This window comes from Aotus nancymaae, unplaced genomic scaffold, assembly GCF_030222135.1.
Source record: "Aotus nancymaae isolate 86718 unplaced genomic scaffold, 86718_ANA_hifiasm-v0.15.2.pri h1tg000016l, whole genome shotgun sequence".
In the NCBI taxonomy this organism is placed as follows: Eukaryota; Metazoa; Chordata; class Mammalia; order Primates; family Aotidae; genus Aotus; species Aotus nancymaae.
The window spans coordinates 21,842,250-21,860,067 of NW_026988428.1; the positions used below are offsets into that span (position 1 = coordinate 21,842,250).

Sequence of the window (17,818 nt, forward strand, 5' to 3'; positions counted from 1 at the left end):
TTATAAGTACATGAAGCTTTGTTTCTAGGGATGTGCAATTCTTATTGCTTCAAGTAATTAGAACAGTTAATTAGAAATTCACACACAATCATTATTCAAAATAAAAAATAATACAAAATTACATTATCCTGACCACTTTTGAGGTTCAACATATTAAAAACTTTTATATTAACCATTTGTATTTTTTCTTCTGGGGACTGCCTGTCCATAGCCTTTGCTAATTTGTCTATGTGTTGTTCACCTTTTACTTATCGATTTACAAAGACTCTTTGTAGTTTAAAAATTTCAGCTTTGTTGTTGTGCTCCATATAACAATTATTATCTTCTAGTTTTATGGTTTAGCGTTTTATGTTTTAGCATTTTATTGCTATTTTTGTATATGTATGTGCACGCGTGTATTACTGTAGAATCTCACAGAAATCAAAGTGGACATACCAGTGGTGGACTGTTTTATATCTCTGACAAAGTAAAGGAATCTTAACTCTTGTTAGCTCTCAGATTGAATCTAAGAATTCTAACAGAATTCAAATGTAAGAAGTATAACCAGGCTGTAGAGAGGCATCAGTCAGACTGCAGTTCCTTCACTCTGCTACCCTCACATCCAAGACCACATAGTCATTTTTCTCTGCTGTATTCATCATTCTCAGGAAGGAGATTCTCTATTCAATCCACCCACGTACTCAGGGACCTTCAGTGGTGTTTCAAATGGCACCCTCAGTCCTTGAATTTACAGGATTTTCTAATTTGGCTTCACCCAGTTAACTCTAATTTGATTCTAAAAAACTGAGTTCTATTAATCTGTATGACAGATTAATAGAACTCATTCAGGTGGGAAGATCATATAAATAGAATTGAGCTGTTGTCAGAGATGCCTCCTCTTTTTTGGCTGGAAATTTCTTAAAAGCCTACAGTGAGTTTGGAAAATTGAAAATTGCCATCATGATATACATCTGTGTAGAAACATTTTCAAATTTGGTTAGCTACAAACCATTTCATTTGGAAAAGCTTAATCTACACTTGGTTGTTTCTTTGAATATAAACTGTTGACTTACTAATAGCTAAAGGCAGGAAACAACATGAAAATATTTTAAAGTTTCTATTAATTGTTTAACTTGCGAACAAGGGGCTTGGTCACTAAAGGGAACATATAATAGTAAAGTGACAAAAAAAAAAAAAAAGACTGAGTTTAATTAGAGAACTTTATGCAGTGGGATCCCTTTGCCCTTTCAAAACCTTAGCTGTGTATAAGTCTTTAACACTGTTGTAGATGTGTTTAGGAAATTGAAGCTTAGGTAATTTGCCTCCCTATAAGATTTTGTTTTTAAAAAATAATAGCAAACTATTTAACACATATTTGTTTGATAAATCTGCATGTCACTCTATCATTATAATAAAACAATTCATTGATTAAAATACCTTTTCAAAAGTCTCTTTCAGAACTGACAATTCATGTATCATGTTTCAGGCCCAGTGCAATTTGAAATAGCTGAGATATTAAATCTCCTTCTCCCTAAGTGGTTTTTGCCTGAATAGAAGGCAGGACCATCTCTGCAATTATTCTGCATGAAATAGGGCTAAATTTTTGATAATTTCTCAGTGCCACTGTTCATCACTGAAGTGATTAAGTCTATTCCTGTCCCAAAGGCTGAGCTTAAGCAAGACATTATCTGTACCATCACATTATATTCAGACCTATTATATCAGTAGCTATTATAACATCTCAAGAGCACTATTTTCCCCTCCATGGAACAAAATTTGGAAGAAAAAGCTTGTAAACCCAGTAGTTCTGAGGTTTGATCAATTGCAGTAGAAAAAGCTGGATTGGGAACACCAGACCTTATTTTAAATTTCAAAGATTAGTGCACATGCTTATGGTTTGCTTTGACATTCAACAGGTGCTTTGTTTGCAGCCATCAGAAAGAGCATTTGTTCATTGTAAGTTACATTGTTCAGATTTGGATTTAATAATGCACACTAGAAAAGCAGCACAAGGGACTGAATTTCTTTCAGTATCCATCAACTTAAAACCTGAGCTTTCTAATACTGTTACATTTAATCCATTAGCATGTTCAAAATGAGAACACTTTATCTTTTAAAAAAATCAATTTAGTTCAGCCTCTTGATGTATGTCAGAATGATATACCCTCAGCTGTGGAGCCCCAGGTGCCAAGGCCACTAAATGTATCTGAGCGTTGACTAGGGATGTCTAAGTAGAAGAGGAAACCTACCGCAAGGGACAGTCCAGAACAGTCATGAGACACAACACAGATAAGGACATAGAAGGAAGAAATAAAAATTAAAATATCCACACACATTAGTGAAAACCGTGGAGAAATGACCTTTCCAGACCTATGACTTTACAAGTGAATATTTTCCCTCTAGTGTTCTCCAGTTTTAACGCATATGAAAGAACACAAAAATATGTATCTTATGCAACATAAAGTGTCTATAATTTTTGTAGTCATTGCAGAATATTTAAAAAATCTTCCTTGGTTAAAAAACCTTCCCAAAGAGACATGTAGCCATGAATATTGAAATCTGAATTTCTGTGAGTTTGATATGAATTGAAAGGTAAAAAATGTATTCATTGTCCTACAGCCTTTATATTTTGTATATAGAGCCTATATATATATTTCTTAAGATTAAGAAATTATATCTAAAATGCCCATCACATCTGTCTTGTTTTTAAATGAGAGAGGCATAAGCCATCTTTATTTTCTTCCCCATGTTCACTTCAACATTCTGCTTAAGGTGTTTTGAAAATATAATTATTTAATAATAATTTTAATTTGTATTTACACTGTTTTGAATTTTGGGTGATCTGGTGATCATCATGTGATGAAACATCCTCTTAAAATCTGCACATTCTGTTTTGCTTTTTTATCCTTCCTCTTCATAAAATGATGGAACCTATTATTAGCTACTTTTGTCTGCTTCAAAAAGTAACATAAGCTATGGTTATATAAATGTTTATCACTGGAGTGTATATTCATCTGTCCAAATTGTATCTTATTCTGTGCATTTAATTGTTCATAACTTAGTAAAATTGAGACTACTTAAAATGACTGAAAACATCTTTTTGAGTGGCTGAAATTCTAAATAATTTGTGATAACAGATTATTATAAACTATCTCTGACTTAGTATTCCTTTGTTTCAATCATTTTCTCTGTCCCTCCCCACCCAAAAAATAGATCATCAGTGAAAAATTAACAGCCATTAATTCTCTATATTTGAGATCTTGGTCATTTATCCAGGTTATAACAGAAGTAATAAACACCACCACTATGCTGTAAATTACAATCTTACATCATACGGAACAAATCCCACAAATATTATAGATTTATTATCCTAGGAAGAAATGCTATAGTTATCACTTTACATTATTCAGCAATTTTAACTAATTCTAGAACACAGGGAAACCACATTCAAATTTTATGATAATTATGAAAAAGATAGTAATCTATTGTCAAATTATTGTTTTCACAGTATTGCTAAAATTAACATACATATTATTCAGTCCATGTCCATCTAGTTGGTTATTTCTATACTTATTTCTCCCAATAAGTTGTTTAAAGAAATCTTTATCAAGTCCTGCTTACTATGAAAAGTTTGTAAATAAAGTAAGACAGGATTTAAAATTTTAGTTTCAATTTAAATTAACTGAAGAGAAAAATCTTATTAGACATCTGTAGTTGGATATTTGTGCATGGGCTTTGTGACTGTGATAAGAAATTGCCAGAAAAATCAAACCCTTTCTACTCCGAGCTCAGGCCAAAACTCTCTTGAGTGTGAGTACAGGGATTCCATCCATTCCATAGCTCCAAAAACCAAACACAGATGCAGGGAGTAAAAAACGAGCCTTTGTAAAATTATTACCAATAGATACTATAGTGTGTTTGAGGAAAAAGAGTTTAAAACTTAAGCTAGGAAGGGAAGTTAGTGTCCTGAATGTGTAATGAACTAGGAAACAATGCAAATGTATTTAAAATGCCTGTTGTAACACCTGATTAAATTGTTCTTAAGGAGTTTCAGGTTTAAGAGTTAGATTAATAATAATACTATAAGAGGAACTTATAAAACTGCCTATATATTTTTCAATTTGGGAATAAATAAAACTTTTGTATTTGATGAAAAACATTGATAGTTGAAAATGTTATTTCTATGAAAAATTTGTACATTTACATTTTAATTTTAAAATATGAATTAAATATTCTTTAGAGATATTCAGTATGAATATTATTTCAAAAATGAAGAGGCATTTAATAATTATCATTAGTAATAGTAAACGTCATCTTGAACCAAGTTGTCCAATTAATTTAGCCAAAAACAGAGAGCAACATGAAAGACATCCAAATAGCTTTCTTGGGCTTGGAAAGATAACCCAGCCAAATGGATTTTATAACAAAGTGTTATGGTTTTAATTGTCCTTATTAAATTGAAATAAAAATTTTGTCTTATAAGAAATAAGAAAGAAAACTTTCTTATAAGGGAAAAATTCTGTCCTGTCTTGATACTTAGAACTGGCTCATATTTCTCTCCCTTCTCCCATACAACTCATTATTCTTGAGAACTAATTTTTCAGCTGGATGGATATGTAGGAAAGGCAGCTTTCATCAAGTTTGATGAACAGCTGTGAAGCTCAGTTATTTAACAGTGACTATGAACAGTAGAAATTAGAAAGATCCCCTGCCCAGTTGCAAAAACACTCAGGCACTCTTTGATTTCTCTAACTCTAAACAGAATGAAGACTGGTTAAACAGATGTAATCAAAATATTCAGGCATCATTCTCTATGCCAAATGCATCAAGATGAGCCTGATGATCATGGATGCCCTTTTCTGTTCCATTTGCTCAGGAGATTGGAAAACCCTGCCAAATGCCTCCACGATGCTTTGGGATCTAGAACAGTGACTGAAAGGCCTGCAAAGCATCTCACAATGATATGGGTCCAGAAGTTGTTTATTTCTATAATATATGGCATAAAATAATAAACCATTTGTTTATTTTTTCTAAAGAAAATAATCTAAGGAGCAATGTAGAAGAAATACATTACCTGATCTTTCATCGTCTTCCCTAAGTCTTTCACATCTTTCATGTTAATGGCATTCTTCCCTCCTTTTTCCTTTCCCTTCTTCTTGTTTTTCTTTTTGAACAAACATTTCTTGCAGATACAAAAGCAGCAGGTCAGGACTAAAAGGACCGCGACTATGGCTATTGCGATTAAGGCCCACGGTGGCACTGAAAGAAAGAAATGCACAGAGAGCACTAGTCATACAACACTTAGATGTGCAAAAGCTTTTAATTCATGGGCTATAAAGATATTCATTTTATTTGCATTTTTGAGCACCCATTATGCTCCAGGTACACCATTCCTCAGTACTTTATCCATGTTGTTTTCTCCACTGAGTGTATTGTTTCCTTTCTTTCCCACTTTGCCCTTCCAGATATGTCAAATGTCATCTCCTCCCTATTGCTTTTCTTGACTCTCCAAGCTAGGTTTCTATGAATGCATCCCTTCACTCATTCAGACCCAAGCTTTGGAGTTCAACCACTAAGTTTAAATCCTGGCTCCACGATTTACTAGCTGTGTGATCATGGGCAAGTCATCTAACCTCTCTCTGCCTCACTTTCCTCATCTCTAAAGTGGAAGTAAACTGGTAGGTGCCCTGTAGATCTTTCTGAGTATTAAATAATAAGATGCAGTGCCTGGTACATGGCAAAAGCTTAATAAATGGTAGCTGCTATTACTCATCTATAAAATACTAGGTGTTGTATTCCTATGTTCTGGCATGGTGGGGGGCAGATATTAGTCATATACATAGAACAGCAAATGTAAAATCATAACAATAGTGAAGATTCGGAAGAAGTACCTGGTGATTTGCAAGTCAGTCACGGGGAAATGTATGCACTGAGGTTCTCTAGATGTGGGTGATGGTCATGTGTTCAGTGGCTCCTAATCCAGGTTTAGATTTTGGCATGGCCACTTAGAGGCTCTGTGACTCTGCTCAGATTGCTTTACTGTTCCGAGTTTCTGTTTCACCTCTATACAGTGAAGATTATAGTGGTACCCATTTCATCTGGCTTGAAGATTAAAGGGATTAATATGCTAAAAAGCTTTGAATGCATCTGGAACATAGCAAGAACTCAATCAATGTTAGCTAGCATTTCTTTCTTTCTTTCTTTCTTTCTTTCTTTCTTTCTTTCTTTCTTTCTTTCTTTCTTTCTTTTTCTTTCTTTCCTTTCTTCTTTCCTTCCTTCCTTCCTTCCTTCCGTCCGTCCGTCTTTTTTTTTTTGATGGAATCTTGCTCTGTTGCCAGGCTGGAGAGTGCAGTGGTACGATCTCGGCTCACTGCAACCTCTGCCTCCCGGGTTCAAGCGATTCCCCTGCCTCCGCCTCCCAACTAGTTGGGACTACAGGCCCGCGCCACCATGCCCAGCTAATTTTTGTATTTTTTAAAGTACAGACAAGGTTTCACCATGTTGGCCAGGATGGTCTCGATCTCCTGACCTTGTGATCCGCCCACCTCAGCCTCCCAAAGTGTTGGGATTATAGGCGTTAGCCACGGCACCTGGCCAATGTTAGCTATCATTTCTTTCTAGTCAAGGCATTGTGGGTAAGGCAGAGAGCTCCGGACAAATATGTAAAAAGCAAGATAAGTACACTGAGGAAAGTTTAGTGAAAATGCAAAGGGAATGAAAGGAGGAAAGATGATTTTTAGATAAGAGGAGAGGCTTAGGTTTCCAGGCTGTTTAAAATAATGAACATATATACATAAATATACTCAAATAAACATTTAGTTTTCTATTACAGTTTTCCCTCTGCTAAAGGTTGATACATTTTCTTATTTGGTATGCCTTACACCACGTGCTTATAAAAAATAGGTGACATGGAAACATTTAGGATTTTGGTTAGACCATGTGCTTATAAAAAATAAAGTGACACGGAAACATTTAGGATTTCAGTTAGAGTGGAAGGGAGGTATTCATGATACAAATCACAACTATTGAGATTAATCAGAAGTAATTAGATTTGTCTGTTGCAATAAAAAAATAGCCAAATAAACATTACTAGAACCAATGATTGCTGAACACCAGTCAGGAGTACTTTGATGAAGTAAAAACACTTAAGAATTAACCTGTCTTCAAAACTGAGAAAATTTACTCTCTTTGCTCTCTTCTCTGCATTTAGTATCATTGTGCAGAATACTTACTATGCATATGATTCCAGCTTATGACTGGATCCTAGATGTTAACCTAAGGACATAAAACTACCACTTTTGAAATTGTGTTTTCAACAAAAGAATACTTACGTGAAAGTTATAGATAAACCCACATCCAAAGATGTTTTCTTCCAGTTCTCTAAACTTATTAAACAATGTAAATATTAAAAAAGTATTTTATGTAACCAATGATATCATTCATAATACTTCATGTAAAAGCATCTATCTCCCTTGATCTAGTTAAAATCCTGTCATGCATGAACAAGAGAGTGTTCATATTCATTACAGGAAAGACAGCATTCATAATGACTCTTCATTTTGAACCTCGTAAATTATTCTCCCTGTTGGACTTGTGTGGTGATAGTTGCTCAGAGAGCTACATAAGAGTCTCTTAAATTATACTAAGACAAGACAAAGATGATTTGACAAGTTCACAAAAAGAAAATAGTGAAAGCAAAGGAACATTATTTAATCAAAGGGAGTTAAAGAGCTTGGAATATGAGATTACAGGAAGAAATTTGAAATGATGCAATTTGAAGGTAATTTATAACCACTGAAAAACTTAGTCTTTGAGGCAGTTTTGTTCAGTATCACTTCAGTTTTATGCAGGAAAAACTCTATAGATTGAATAGTTTGAGAAATTCAAATATATCCTTAGGTTGTTAGGATAAAAATGTGAATATTAAAAATGTATACATAGAAAAAAGTTGTATCTAGCTTTGAAGCCTCTTTAATAGAACATATTAAACTTAAAAATCCAGTGAAGCAAATTATGTAACAGCATAAAATGCTGCCAACAGTGATTTTTTAAATATAAAATAGAGTTTCAGTCAAAAACAGCCTCATCAAAATACTGCTACTGGCAGAAAATATCAGTTTATTGCTATTGCTACCCAACTACCATTACGTGGAATTTTATAATAAGAATTTTAACATTTAACTTAAAGGCTTTTCAGCAGAAAATAATAGACTGGTATAAGAACTCTATTAAAAATACTATTTTCATTTTCTAGTTAATGAGTCAATCCAACATATATATTTGACCCAAAGTAAACTGATGCGTAAGAATTAAGTCCAAGGCAAATTAATTTAAAACGATTTCTGATGTTTTAATTTATACCTTGTGGTAGACATGATAATGGCCCCTCCAAGATGTCCACATCCTATTTCCTGGAAGCTGTGAATGTTACCCTCCCTGGAAAGGGGGACTTTGCAAATGTGATTAGGTTAAGGATCCTGGGATGGGGAGATTATCCTGAATTATCTGAGAAGACTCAATGTAATTACTAGGGTTTTTACCAGGCAGAATTGACATTACCAGGCAGAAACGTTAGAGTCCCAGAAAGAGAGATTTGTAAGTGTCTGTTGTTGGTTTTGTAGATGAAAAAAGGGAAAAGGCAGGAAAATGGATTCTCCCCTGCTCCTTTTTTTTTTTTTTTTTCTGAGACGGAGTTTCGCTCTTGTTACCCAGGCTGGAGTGTAATGGCGCGATCTCGGCTCACTGCAACCTCCGCCTCCTGGGTTCAGGCAATTCTCCTGCCTCAGCCTCCTAAGTAGCTGGGATTACAGGCATGCGCCACCATGCCCAGCTAATCCCCTACTCCTTAAAGACAGAGTTGGCCCTGTTGACACCTTGATTTTAGCTCAGTGAAACCAATTTCAGATTTCTGACCTCCGGAATGGGAAAATAATAAATATGTGTGGTTTTTATGCCAGTAAACTTGGAATAATTCATTATAGCAACAATAGGAGCTCAAGTGATACAAAGAAGACCTCAAGAAATTTGTAATATATGCTGTATATAGATGACTATACAAGAGTAATATTCATGTGGGCTATTCATGTATTTTCCGCTGTCTTTACCTCCTTATTTATTTATTTCAGTAGCTCTAGGGGTACAAGTAGTTTTGGTTACATGGATGAATTGTATAGTGGTGACGTCTGGGCTTTTAGTGTACTCATCACCTGAATGGTGTGCATTGTATCAAACAGGTAATATTTAATCTCTTAGCCCCTTCCGACCCTTCCCACTTTTGAGCCTCCAATGTTCATTATACCACTCTGTGTGCCCCTGCATACCCATGGCTTAGCTTTCACTTATAAGTGAGAACATGCAGTATTTGTTTTTCTGTTTCTGAGTTACTTCACTTAGGATAATGGCCTCCAATTCTAACCAAGATGCTGCAAAAGACATTATTTTGTTCTTTATTATAACTGAGCAGTATTCCATTATCTATCTATCTATCTATCTATCGACTATTAATCTATCATCTATGTTTATGTCTATGTCTATCTCTATTTCTATCTCTATATCTGACATTTTCTTTATCCACTTATTCATTGATGGGCACTTAGGTTGATTCCACATCTTTGCATTTGTGAATAGTGCTGCAATAAACATAAGAGTTCAGGTGTCTTTTTGATATAATGGCTTCTTTTTCTTTGGGTAGATACCCAATAGTGGGATTGCGGGATCAAATGTAGACCTACTTTTAGTTCTTTGAGAACTCTCCATACTGTTCTGCATAGAAGCTGTACTAATTTACTAATGCATCAACAGTGTATAAGAGTTCCCTTATCACAGCATCCATGTCAATATCTATTGTTTTTTGACTCTTTAATAATGGCCATTCTGACTGTAAGGTGATACCTCATTTTGGTTTTAATTTGCATTCCTCTGATGATTAGTGATGTGGAGCATTTTTTTTCATATGTTTGTTGGCCATTTGTGTGGCTTCTTTTGAAAAACGTCTGTTCACATTTTTCCACTTTTTATGGGATTTTTTTTTTCTTGCTGAGTTCTCTGTAGATTCTGGATATTAGTCTTTTGTTGGATGTATAGTTTGTGAATATTTTCTCCCATTCTGTAGGTTGTCTATTTACTTTGTTGATTATTTATTTAGCTGTGCAGAAGTTTAAGTCCTATTTATTTTTGTTTTTATTACATTTGCCTTTGGGGTCTTGATCATAAATTCTTTACCTAGGCCAATGCTGAGAAGAGTTTTTTCCCCTAGGTTTTCTATTAGAATCTTTATGGTTTCAAGTCTTACACTGAAGTCTTTAATCCACGTTGTGTTAATTTTTTGTATATGGTCAGAGATAGGGATCCAGTTTCATTCCTCTGTAGGTGGCTATCCAATTTTCCCAGCACCATTTACTGAATAGGATATCCTTTCTCCAGTGTATGTTTTTGTCTGCTTTATTGAAGATCAGTTGGCTGTAGATATGTGGCTTTGTTTTTGGGTATATCCTGTTCCATTGGTCTATATGTCTATTTTTATACTACTTTTATTTTACAACCATGCTGTTTTGGTTGCTATAGCCTTGTGGTATAATTTTAAGTCAGGTAATGTGATGTTGCCAGATTTTTTTTTGTTTGTTTGTTTAGGATTGCTTAGGCTATTTAGGCTCTTTATCAGTTCCATATGAATTTTAGGATTTTTTTCTAATTATGTGAAAAATGATGTTGGTATTTTGATAGTAATTATATTGAGTCTGAAGATTGCTCTGGATAGTATGGTCATTTTCACAATATTGAGTCTTTCATACCATGATCATGGGTTGCTTTTCCATTTGTTTGTGTCATCTACAATTTCTTTTATCAGTGTTTTTGGTTGTTCTCCTTGTAGAGATCTTTCACCTCCTCAGTTAAGTATATTTTTAGGTGTTTTATGTTTTTTACAGCTGTTGTAAATGGGATTGAGTTCTTGATTTGATTCTCAGCTTGATCATTATTGGCGTACAGCAGTCCTACTGATTTATGCACATTGATTTTGTACCCTGAGACTTTACTGAGTTTATTTATAAAATCTAGGTGTCTTTGGGGTTTCTACATATGCATTTATATCATCAGCCAACAGAAACAATTTGATCCTCTTTTCCAGCGTGGATGCTCTTTATTTCTTAATTTTGCCTGATTGTTCTAGCTGAGACCTCCAGTACTGTGTTGAATGGAAGTGGCAAAACTGGGCATCTTTATCTTGTTCTAGTTCTTAGGGGGAATGCTTTCAACTTTGCCCTCATTCAGTATGATGTTGGCTATGGGTTTTTTGCATTTGGCTTTTATTATTTTGAGTTATGTTCCTTTTATTCCTAAGTTGTGGAAAATTTTTATCAGGAAGGGATGTTACATTTTATTGAATAATTTTTCTGCATCTACTGATATGATCATATGATTTTTATTTTTAATTCTGTTTATTTTTAATTCTGAATCATATTTATTGAATTGCATATATATATCCATCCTAGCATCCCTGGGATGGAACCCACTTGATTGTGGTGAATTAATCATTTCATGTGCTGTTGGATTTGGTTTGCTAGTATTTTGTTGAGAATTTTTCCATCTATATCCATCAGGGACATAGATGCTTTGGTTGTGTGCCTTCCTGGCTTGGGTATTAGGGTGATACTGGCTTTGTAGAATGAATGAGGGAGGATTCTCTCCTTCTTGACCCACTGGAGTAGTTTCAGTAGGATTGGTGTCAGTTTTCTAAATGTCTGGTGGAATCTGACTGTGAATTCATCTAGTTCTGGGATTTTCTTTGTTGGGAGATTTTTTTAGTATTAATTCAATTTCATGACTTGTTATTGGCCTGTTCAAGAGTTCTATTTCTTCCTGATTCAGGCTGTGGGTTGTATTTTTTTGGGAATTTATCCATTTCCTCTAGATTTGCTAGTTTGTGTACTTAGAGGTGTTCATAGTAACCTTGAAAATCCTGAATAATATTTTATATTTCTGTAGTATCTGTTGTAATGTCTTCATTTTCATTTCTGATTGAGGTTATTTAAATTCTCTTCTTTTCTTGGTTAATCTAGCTATCAATCTATTGATTTTATATATGTTTTCAAATAACCAACTTTTTATTTCATTGATCCTTGTGTTGTTTTGTTGGTTTCAATTTCATTTAGTTCTGCTCTCTATTATTTCTTTTCTTCTGCAAGGTTTGGGTTTGGTTTGTTCTTGTTTTTCTAGTTCCTTGAGGCATGACATTAGGTTGTCAATTTATAATCTTTTTTTTTTATGTAGGCATTTAGCACTATAAACTTCCCTCTTAGCACTGCTTTTGCTGTATCCCAGAGATTTTGATACCTTGTTACTCTTATCATTCCTTTCAAAAATTTAAAAAATTTATAGCTTAATTTCATCATTGACCCAAAGATCATTCAGAAGCAGGTTGTTTAATGTATTTTTATAGTTTTGAGAGTTCCTCTTAAAATTCATTTCTGGTTTTATTCTGCTTGGTCTGAGAAGATACTTGACATGATTTAAATCTTTAAAAATTTATCGAGACTTGTTTTGTGGCCTATCATATGATCTATCTTGGAAAATATTCTATATGCTGATGAGAAGCATGTATATGCTACAGTTTTGAGGCAGAATGTTCTGTAAATATTTGTTAGGTCAATTTGTTCCAGAGTCCAGTCTAGTGTTCCTTTGTTGACTCTGCCTTGACAATCTACTGTGGTCAGTGGGTTGTTGAATTCTCCCCTATTACTGTATTGCTGTCTATCTGTTTTCTTAGGTCTGGTGGTATTTGTTTTATCAATCTGGGAGCTCTGATGTTAGGTCCATATATATTTATTATTATTATATCTTCTTGTTGAATTGATCCATTATCATTATATAATGACCTTCTTTGTCACTGTTACTGTTGTTGATTTAAAGTCTGTTTTATGTGATGAAAGAATAGGTACTGCTGCTTGCTTTTGGTTTCCATTTGCATAGTATATATTTTCCCATTCTTTTCCTTGACCTTATAAGAATATTTATGTGTTAAGTTGGTCTACTGAAGGAAGTAGATATTTAGATTATGTATTTTATCAATTCTGCCAACTTATATCTTTTAAGTGGAGAATTTAGAACATTTACATTCAAAGTTAATAGTGATATGTGCGTTACTGTTCCATTCATCATGTGGATCATTATGTAATTGCTTTGTATTCTCCATTGTGTTATTATTATATAAGCTCTATGAATTTATAGTTTTGAGTGTTTTTATACTGGTGCATATCAACCTTTTGATTTGATGTTTATCATTCATTGGAGCAATTCTTGTAGAGGTGGTCAGGTTGTGATAAATTCTGTCAGCATTTGCTTGTCTGGGAATGACTTTACTTCTCCTTTATCTATGAAACTTAGTTTTGCAACATACAAAATTCTTGGCTGACAGTTACCCTGTTTAGAAGTCTAAAGACAGAATCCCAATGCCTTCTGGTTTAGACAGTTTCTGCTGAGAAGTCTGCTTTTAGTCTAATAGGTTTTCCTTTATAAGTTATTTGATTCCTTTATAAGTTATTTCTTTTATGAGTTATTTTGTCTCATTGCTCCTAGAATTCTTTTCCTCACATTGATTTTATATAGCATGATAATTATATGTTGTGGTGATATCCTTTTTGCAATGTATCTCCCAGGAGTTCTTTGAGTTTTTTGTGTTTGGATTTCTAGCAAGACCAGGGAATATTTCCTCAATTGTCCTCTCAAATAGGTTTCTAAACGTTTTGTTGCTGCTTCCTTCTCCTTCTCCTTCTTCTTCCTCTTCCTTTTCTTTTCTGCCCCTCCCCCTCCCCCTTCCTCCTCCTCTTCATCTTCTTCTTCCCCTTTCTTCCTCCTTCTTCCTCCCCTTTTTTCCTCCTTCTTACCCCTTCTTCCTTTTTCCTTTCCCCTTTCTTCCTTCTTCTTCCCCCTTCTTCCTTCTTTTTTCTTCTCCTTCTTCTGAAATACCTGTGATTGTTAGGTTTGAACATTTTATGTAATCTCATATTTCTTGGAGAACTTGTTCATTTTTAAAAAAATTTTTTTCTTTATTTTTGCCTGATTGGTTTAACCTAAAAGCCTTGTCTTCAGCTCTTAATTTATTTTATCTGCTTGGTCTAGTTTACTGTTAGAAATTTCAAATGCATTGTATGATTCGCTAAGCAAGTCTTTTTATTTCCAAAAGTTCTTTTTTTAAAAGAAATATCTGTTTTTAGGTATTTTTTCATTTATACCCTGAATTTTATTTTTTTATGTTGTTTTCCAAATTTCTCTTGGATCTCACTGAGCAAGTTTGCAATCAATATTTTATCTGGTATTTCAAATATTTCATTTTGACTTGGATCCATTGCTGGAGAGTTAGTGTGATCTTTTGGGGGTGTTGTAAAACTGTTTTTTTTTTTTTTCCATATTGCCAGAATTATTTTTCTGGTTCCTTCTCATCTGGGGATATCATTTCTTCTTATTATTTTAAAATTTATTTTGATTGAGCTGGTTTTTTTTTTCCCAGTTTGAAGTTGTTACTATAATGTGTATAGTTTATGATTGCCAGCTTTGGCTCTGGGTGCTTTCCATGGCAGTCTCTTCATGAGTTTTCTTAGATACAGAGAATCTCTGTGCAATGGCTTTCTCACATGCTGCTTGTAGTAGCGATGTACTGGGTGTGTGAACAGATTCACTGTCTCCTATGGGGCTAGAATGGCAGAGGTCTCATGAAGCTCACCTCATAACCCAGTCATGTGCACTTCCCTTCCCCACCAGTATTTTTTCATTGTGTTGAACAGTTCAGCCTTCAGGCCAGTAGGAGGCAGCTAAGGGTAAGGACTGCCTGCGGCTGAAGCAGGTGCGTAAATGCAATGCCTAATAGTGAGCAAAAGTCCTGGCTCTGACAGAGGCGGCTGAGGGAGCTCCCAGCAAAATACATTGAGGTATTTGTGGGGGAAGGAAAGGAGTCATTTCAGCTCCACTATGAGGCCAGCGCAAAAGCGACCTGCCTTCTTATCGTGCCCCCATCCCAGGATTTTTGGTATTCAGATCAGATAGGCATCTCGGTCCATCTGCAGGAATACCAATATCCATGTAGAGAGGGAGTGGAATTCCACCCCTCATGCAAGCCGGAACCTGGAGGGCACAGCTCCCTTGGGGATGCAGTCACCCCGAAATGTTCCAGAAAGGCTGTCTACAGGTGTACTCTCACTGAGCTTTTACAGGAGAATCGCTGGCTGTGTCTGCAGCAATGGCTGAGGGGGACAAGAAGTCCCCTTCTCCAAATCTCTTCATGAGCTCTGGGGCTGTTCGACTGCTGTGCAGAGCCACAGTCTTCCTCCACTGAGCCCAGCACTGTGCTTGTGCCTTTGCTTAAAGAGGTGCAGCTGTTCCCTGCCCATAAGCAGGAAGTTCTGGTGTAGAGAAAAGCTGACACTCTGGTTTCTTTTGTTCTGTAGGGTGCTCCCTCGGTGTGGTGCACTCCCTCTGTTCCTAGGAGTGGCAGTCCCTTAGGGTCAGAAAACTGTGAATCCTCCTGCTCCTCTGGATCTAGCCACCTGGTGGGGCTGCCACAATCCATGCTGGTGGGGTGTGGAGCTGGTGGGGTGTGATCTGTCATCTGGTCTCCCAGTGGCAGGTGCAAGCACCAGCTCCGATGGGGGTGAAAGGGAAGTGATGTAGACTCTGTAAGATTTTCTTGGTTATAAACAGCCTTAGTGTGGTGGCTTTCTGAATTGCCAGCTATCGCGAGTATGTTCACATGCTCACTGCACATGTGAACAGGCTCCACACCTCCTGAGTAGCGAGGGGGTATGGGCAATAGTACTAGCTGAGGTTGCACAAAAGTTTTCTTCTTTCTGAGCACTATGTTGTGTCAGCAGATGTTGTAATAAGCTGTGCCAGTTGACACCTCCTGCTAGAGGTGGCACTTGCAAGAGAGAGCCAGCTGTGACTGTGGGATTTATGCACGGCCTATGTTACCCAGAAAGAGTACTCAGATATCTCAGGTGATGGGTTGGGCCATGGAACTCTCAAAAGTCTTTATCCATAGTCTACTACCAAGGCATGTAAAGGAGGAGAAGCTGTGTGGGGGCTGGGTCAGCCAAGAGTGCGCTCTGGCTCCCCAAGTGCAGGTGCAAGCAGTGAAGGTTGAAAGGAAGTTCCCTGGCCACTAGGGTAATGTTCCAGAGAGGACTGGAACCATTTCCTCTGCACAAAAGAGTCTGCATAGGAAGAGAGGTACAGCAGGCCACAATGAGACCCACACAGCTCCCATGCCCCTGACCTGGTGTGTCTCAAAACTGCAGACTTCTGCTGAAGAGAGCTGTAACTACCAGTGGAATCCCAGGCAGTCCATGCTCAGAATACAAAACTGCCCCAGGATGCAAGACTTTCCACTCAAGACACAAACCACAGCTCTCAGGCCATACTCCTCCTGGACTGACCTGCAAAGCATGGGTGTCCAGCTCCCATACCTGTAGCAAGAGCACACTTCCCACTTGTGCTCAGCTCTGGCCTTGGGGGTTCATCCCCACTTGATATTATATCACAAATCTCAGTTAGGAGTTTCTTGCAAGCTGTAAGCACTGGTTGAGTTTAGCTGGCCAGTTAGGATCAAGAATGTCTTCCTTCTGTTTCACTAGGGTCTAGGAGTGCCTGCAAAGCATGTCCTGAGGCTGCTCCTTCTCAAATACTCCTCACTGCTCACGAAATCAGCTTCAATGTTGGGTAGGGTTAAGGTGCTCCCCTGTGGCCTGGATTGCCAGACCTTCCAGTGGAAATGAGAATAATGGTGATGTTCTCTCCCCATTTTGCACTCTGGAGACTCACAGTTTTCTGCCGCACTCCTGGTGCAAGTTGCTGCCTACCACTTCTTTGAAGTTTCTTTCACTTTTAATGTAAAGTTTCTGTGTTCCTTCTTCTATAAAAGTTCACAGTGTGTGGCCAGGCATGGTGGCTCATGCCTGTAATGCCAGTACTTTGGGAGGTTGAGGCAGGAGGATCACTTGAGCCCAGGATTTCAAGATCTAGGCAACATAGTGAGACCCTATTTCTACAAAAAATGAAAGAATAGCTGAGTGTTTGGCATACCTGTAGTCCAGCTATGTGGGAGCTGAGGTAAGAGGATCACTTCAGCCCAGGAATTCGAGGCTGCCGTGAGCTATGATTGTGCCACTGCACTGCAGCCTGAGTAACAGAGTGACACATTGTCTCAAAAAAAAAAAAAAAAAAAGTTAACACACACTATTTCGCTCTTTCCAAGCGGCTGAGGCATACTAACAAAGCCTCCAAACTGCTATCTTGGGGGTAAAAAAACTGTCTTTTCTTCTTATCCACCCTTTCTATATATTCATTTTGCAACTATTCTCCAGGGATTCTCCAAAAGATAACGAATGGCATTTTTGGTCAAACCCCAACAACATTGGCTGTGGTATTAGAAAATCTTGACCACATAATCCTTCTTGAAATTTTCTTCTGCTTTTATTTTTCATGTTACTGCTCTCTGCCAGCATGTCCTGCTACATCTCTATGTTTTTCCCCTCTCTTTCCCCTTCTATTCTCAAGTCTTGAATGTGTTATTTAAGGTGGTTCTCAGCCTCTTGCTTATCTTCCCATTTACTCATTGTTGAGCACATCCTTTCCCATGCCTTACTATTTGATCAGTTACTCCATTCTGCTCTCTATTCTATACCCCAGGATTGTATTTCCAATGTCTATAGAATGCTTTGTACAAATTCTTTATCTCCTCCCCAAACCAGTTCTTCAAAACAGCTCTATGGCTCTCTCAATGCTTCTGTCATTTCCTACCACACCAGAAAAATGGGGAAATATTTATTCCCAAATCCAACTGGTTGGCAAG

At 36.6% G+C, this 17,818-nt stretch overlaps 1 protein-coding gene across 2 annotated transcripts in view; it reads right to left on the reverse strand.

Moving 5' to 3' along the window:
- The window catches only part of SYT1 (synaptotagmin 1), a 268,273-nt gene that overhangs the window by 161,466 nt on the left and 88,989 nt on the right, over nucleotides 1–17,818 (reverse strand). For both annotated transcript variants that reach the window (XM_012442029.3, XM_064376939.1), the window contains exon 3: nucleotides 5,054–5,238. In XM_012442029.3, coding sequence (XP_012297452.1) covers nucleotides 5,054–5,238 — 185 coding nt within the window. The remainder of the gene's footprint in view (nucleotides 1–5,053; nucleotides 5,239–17,818) is intronic.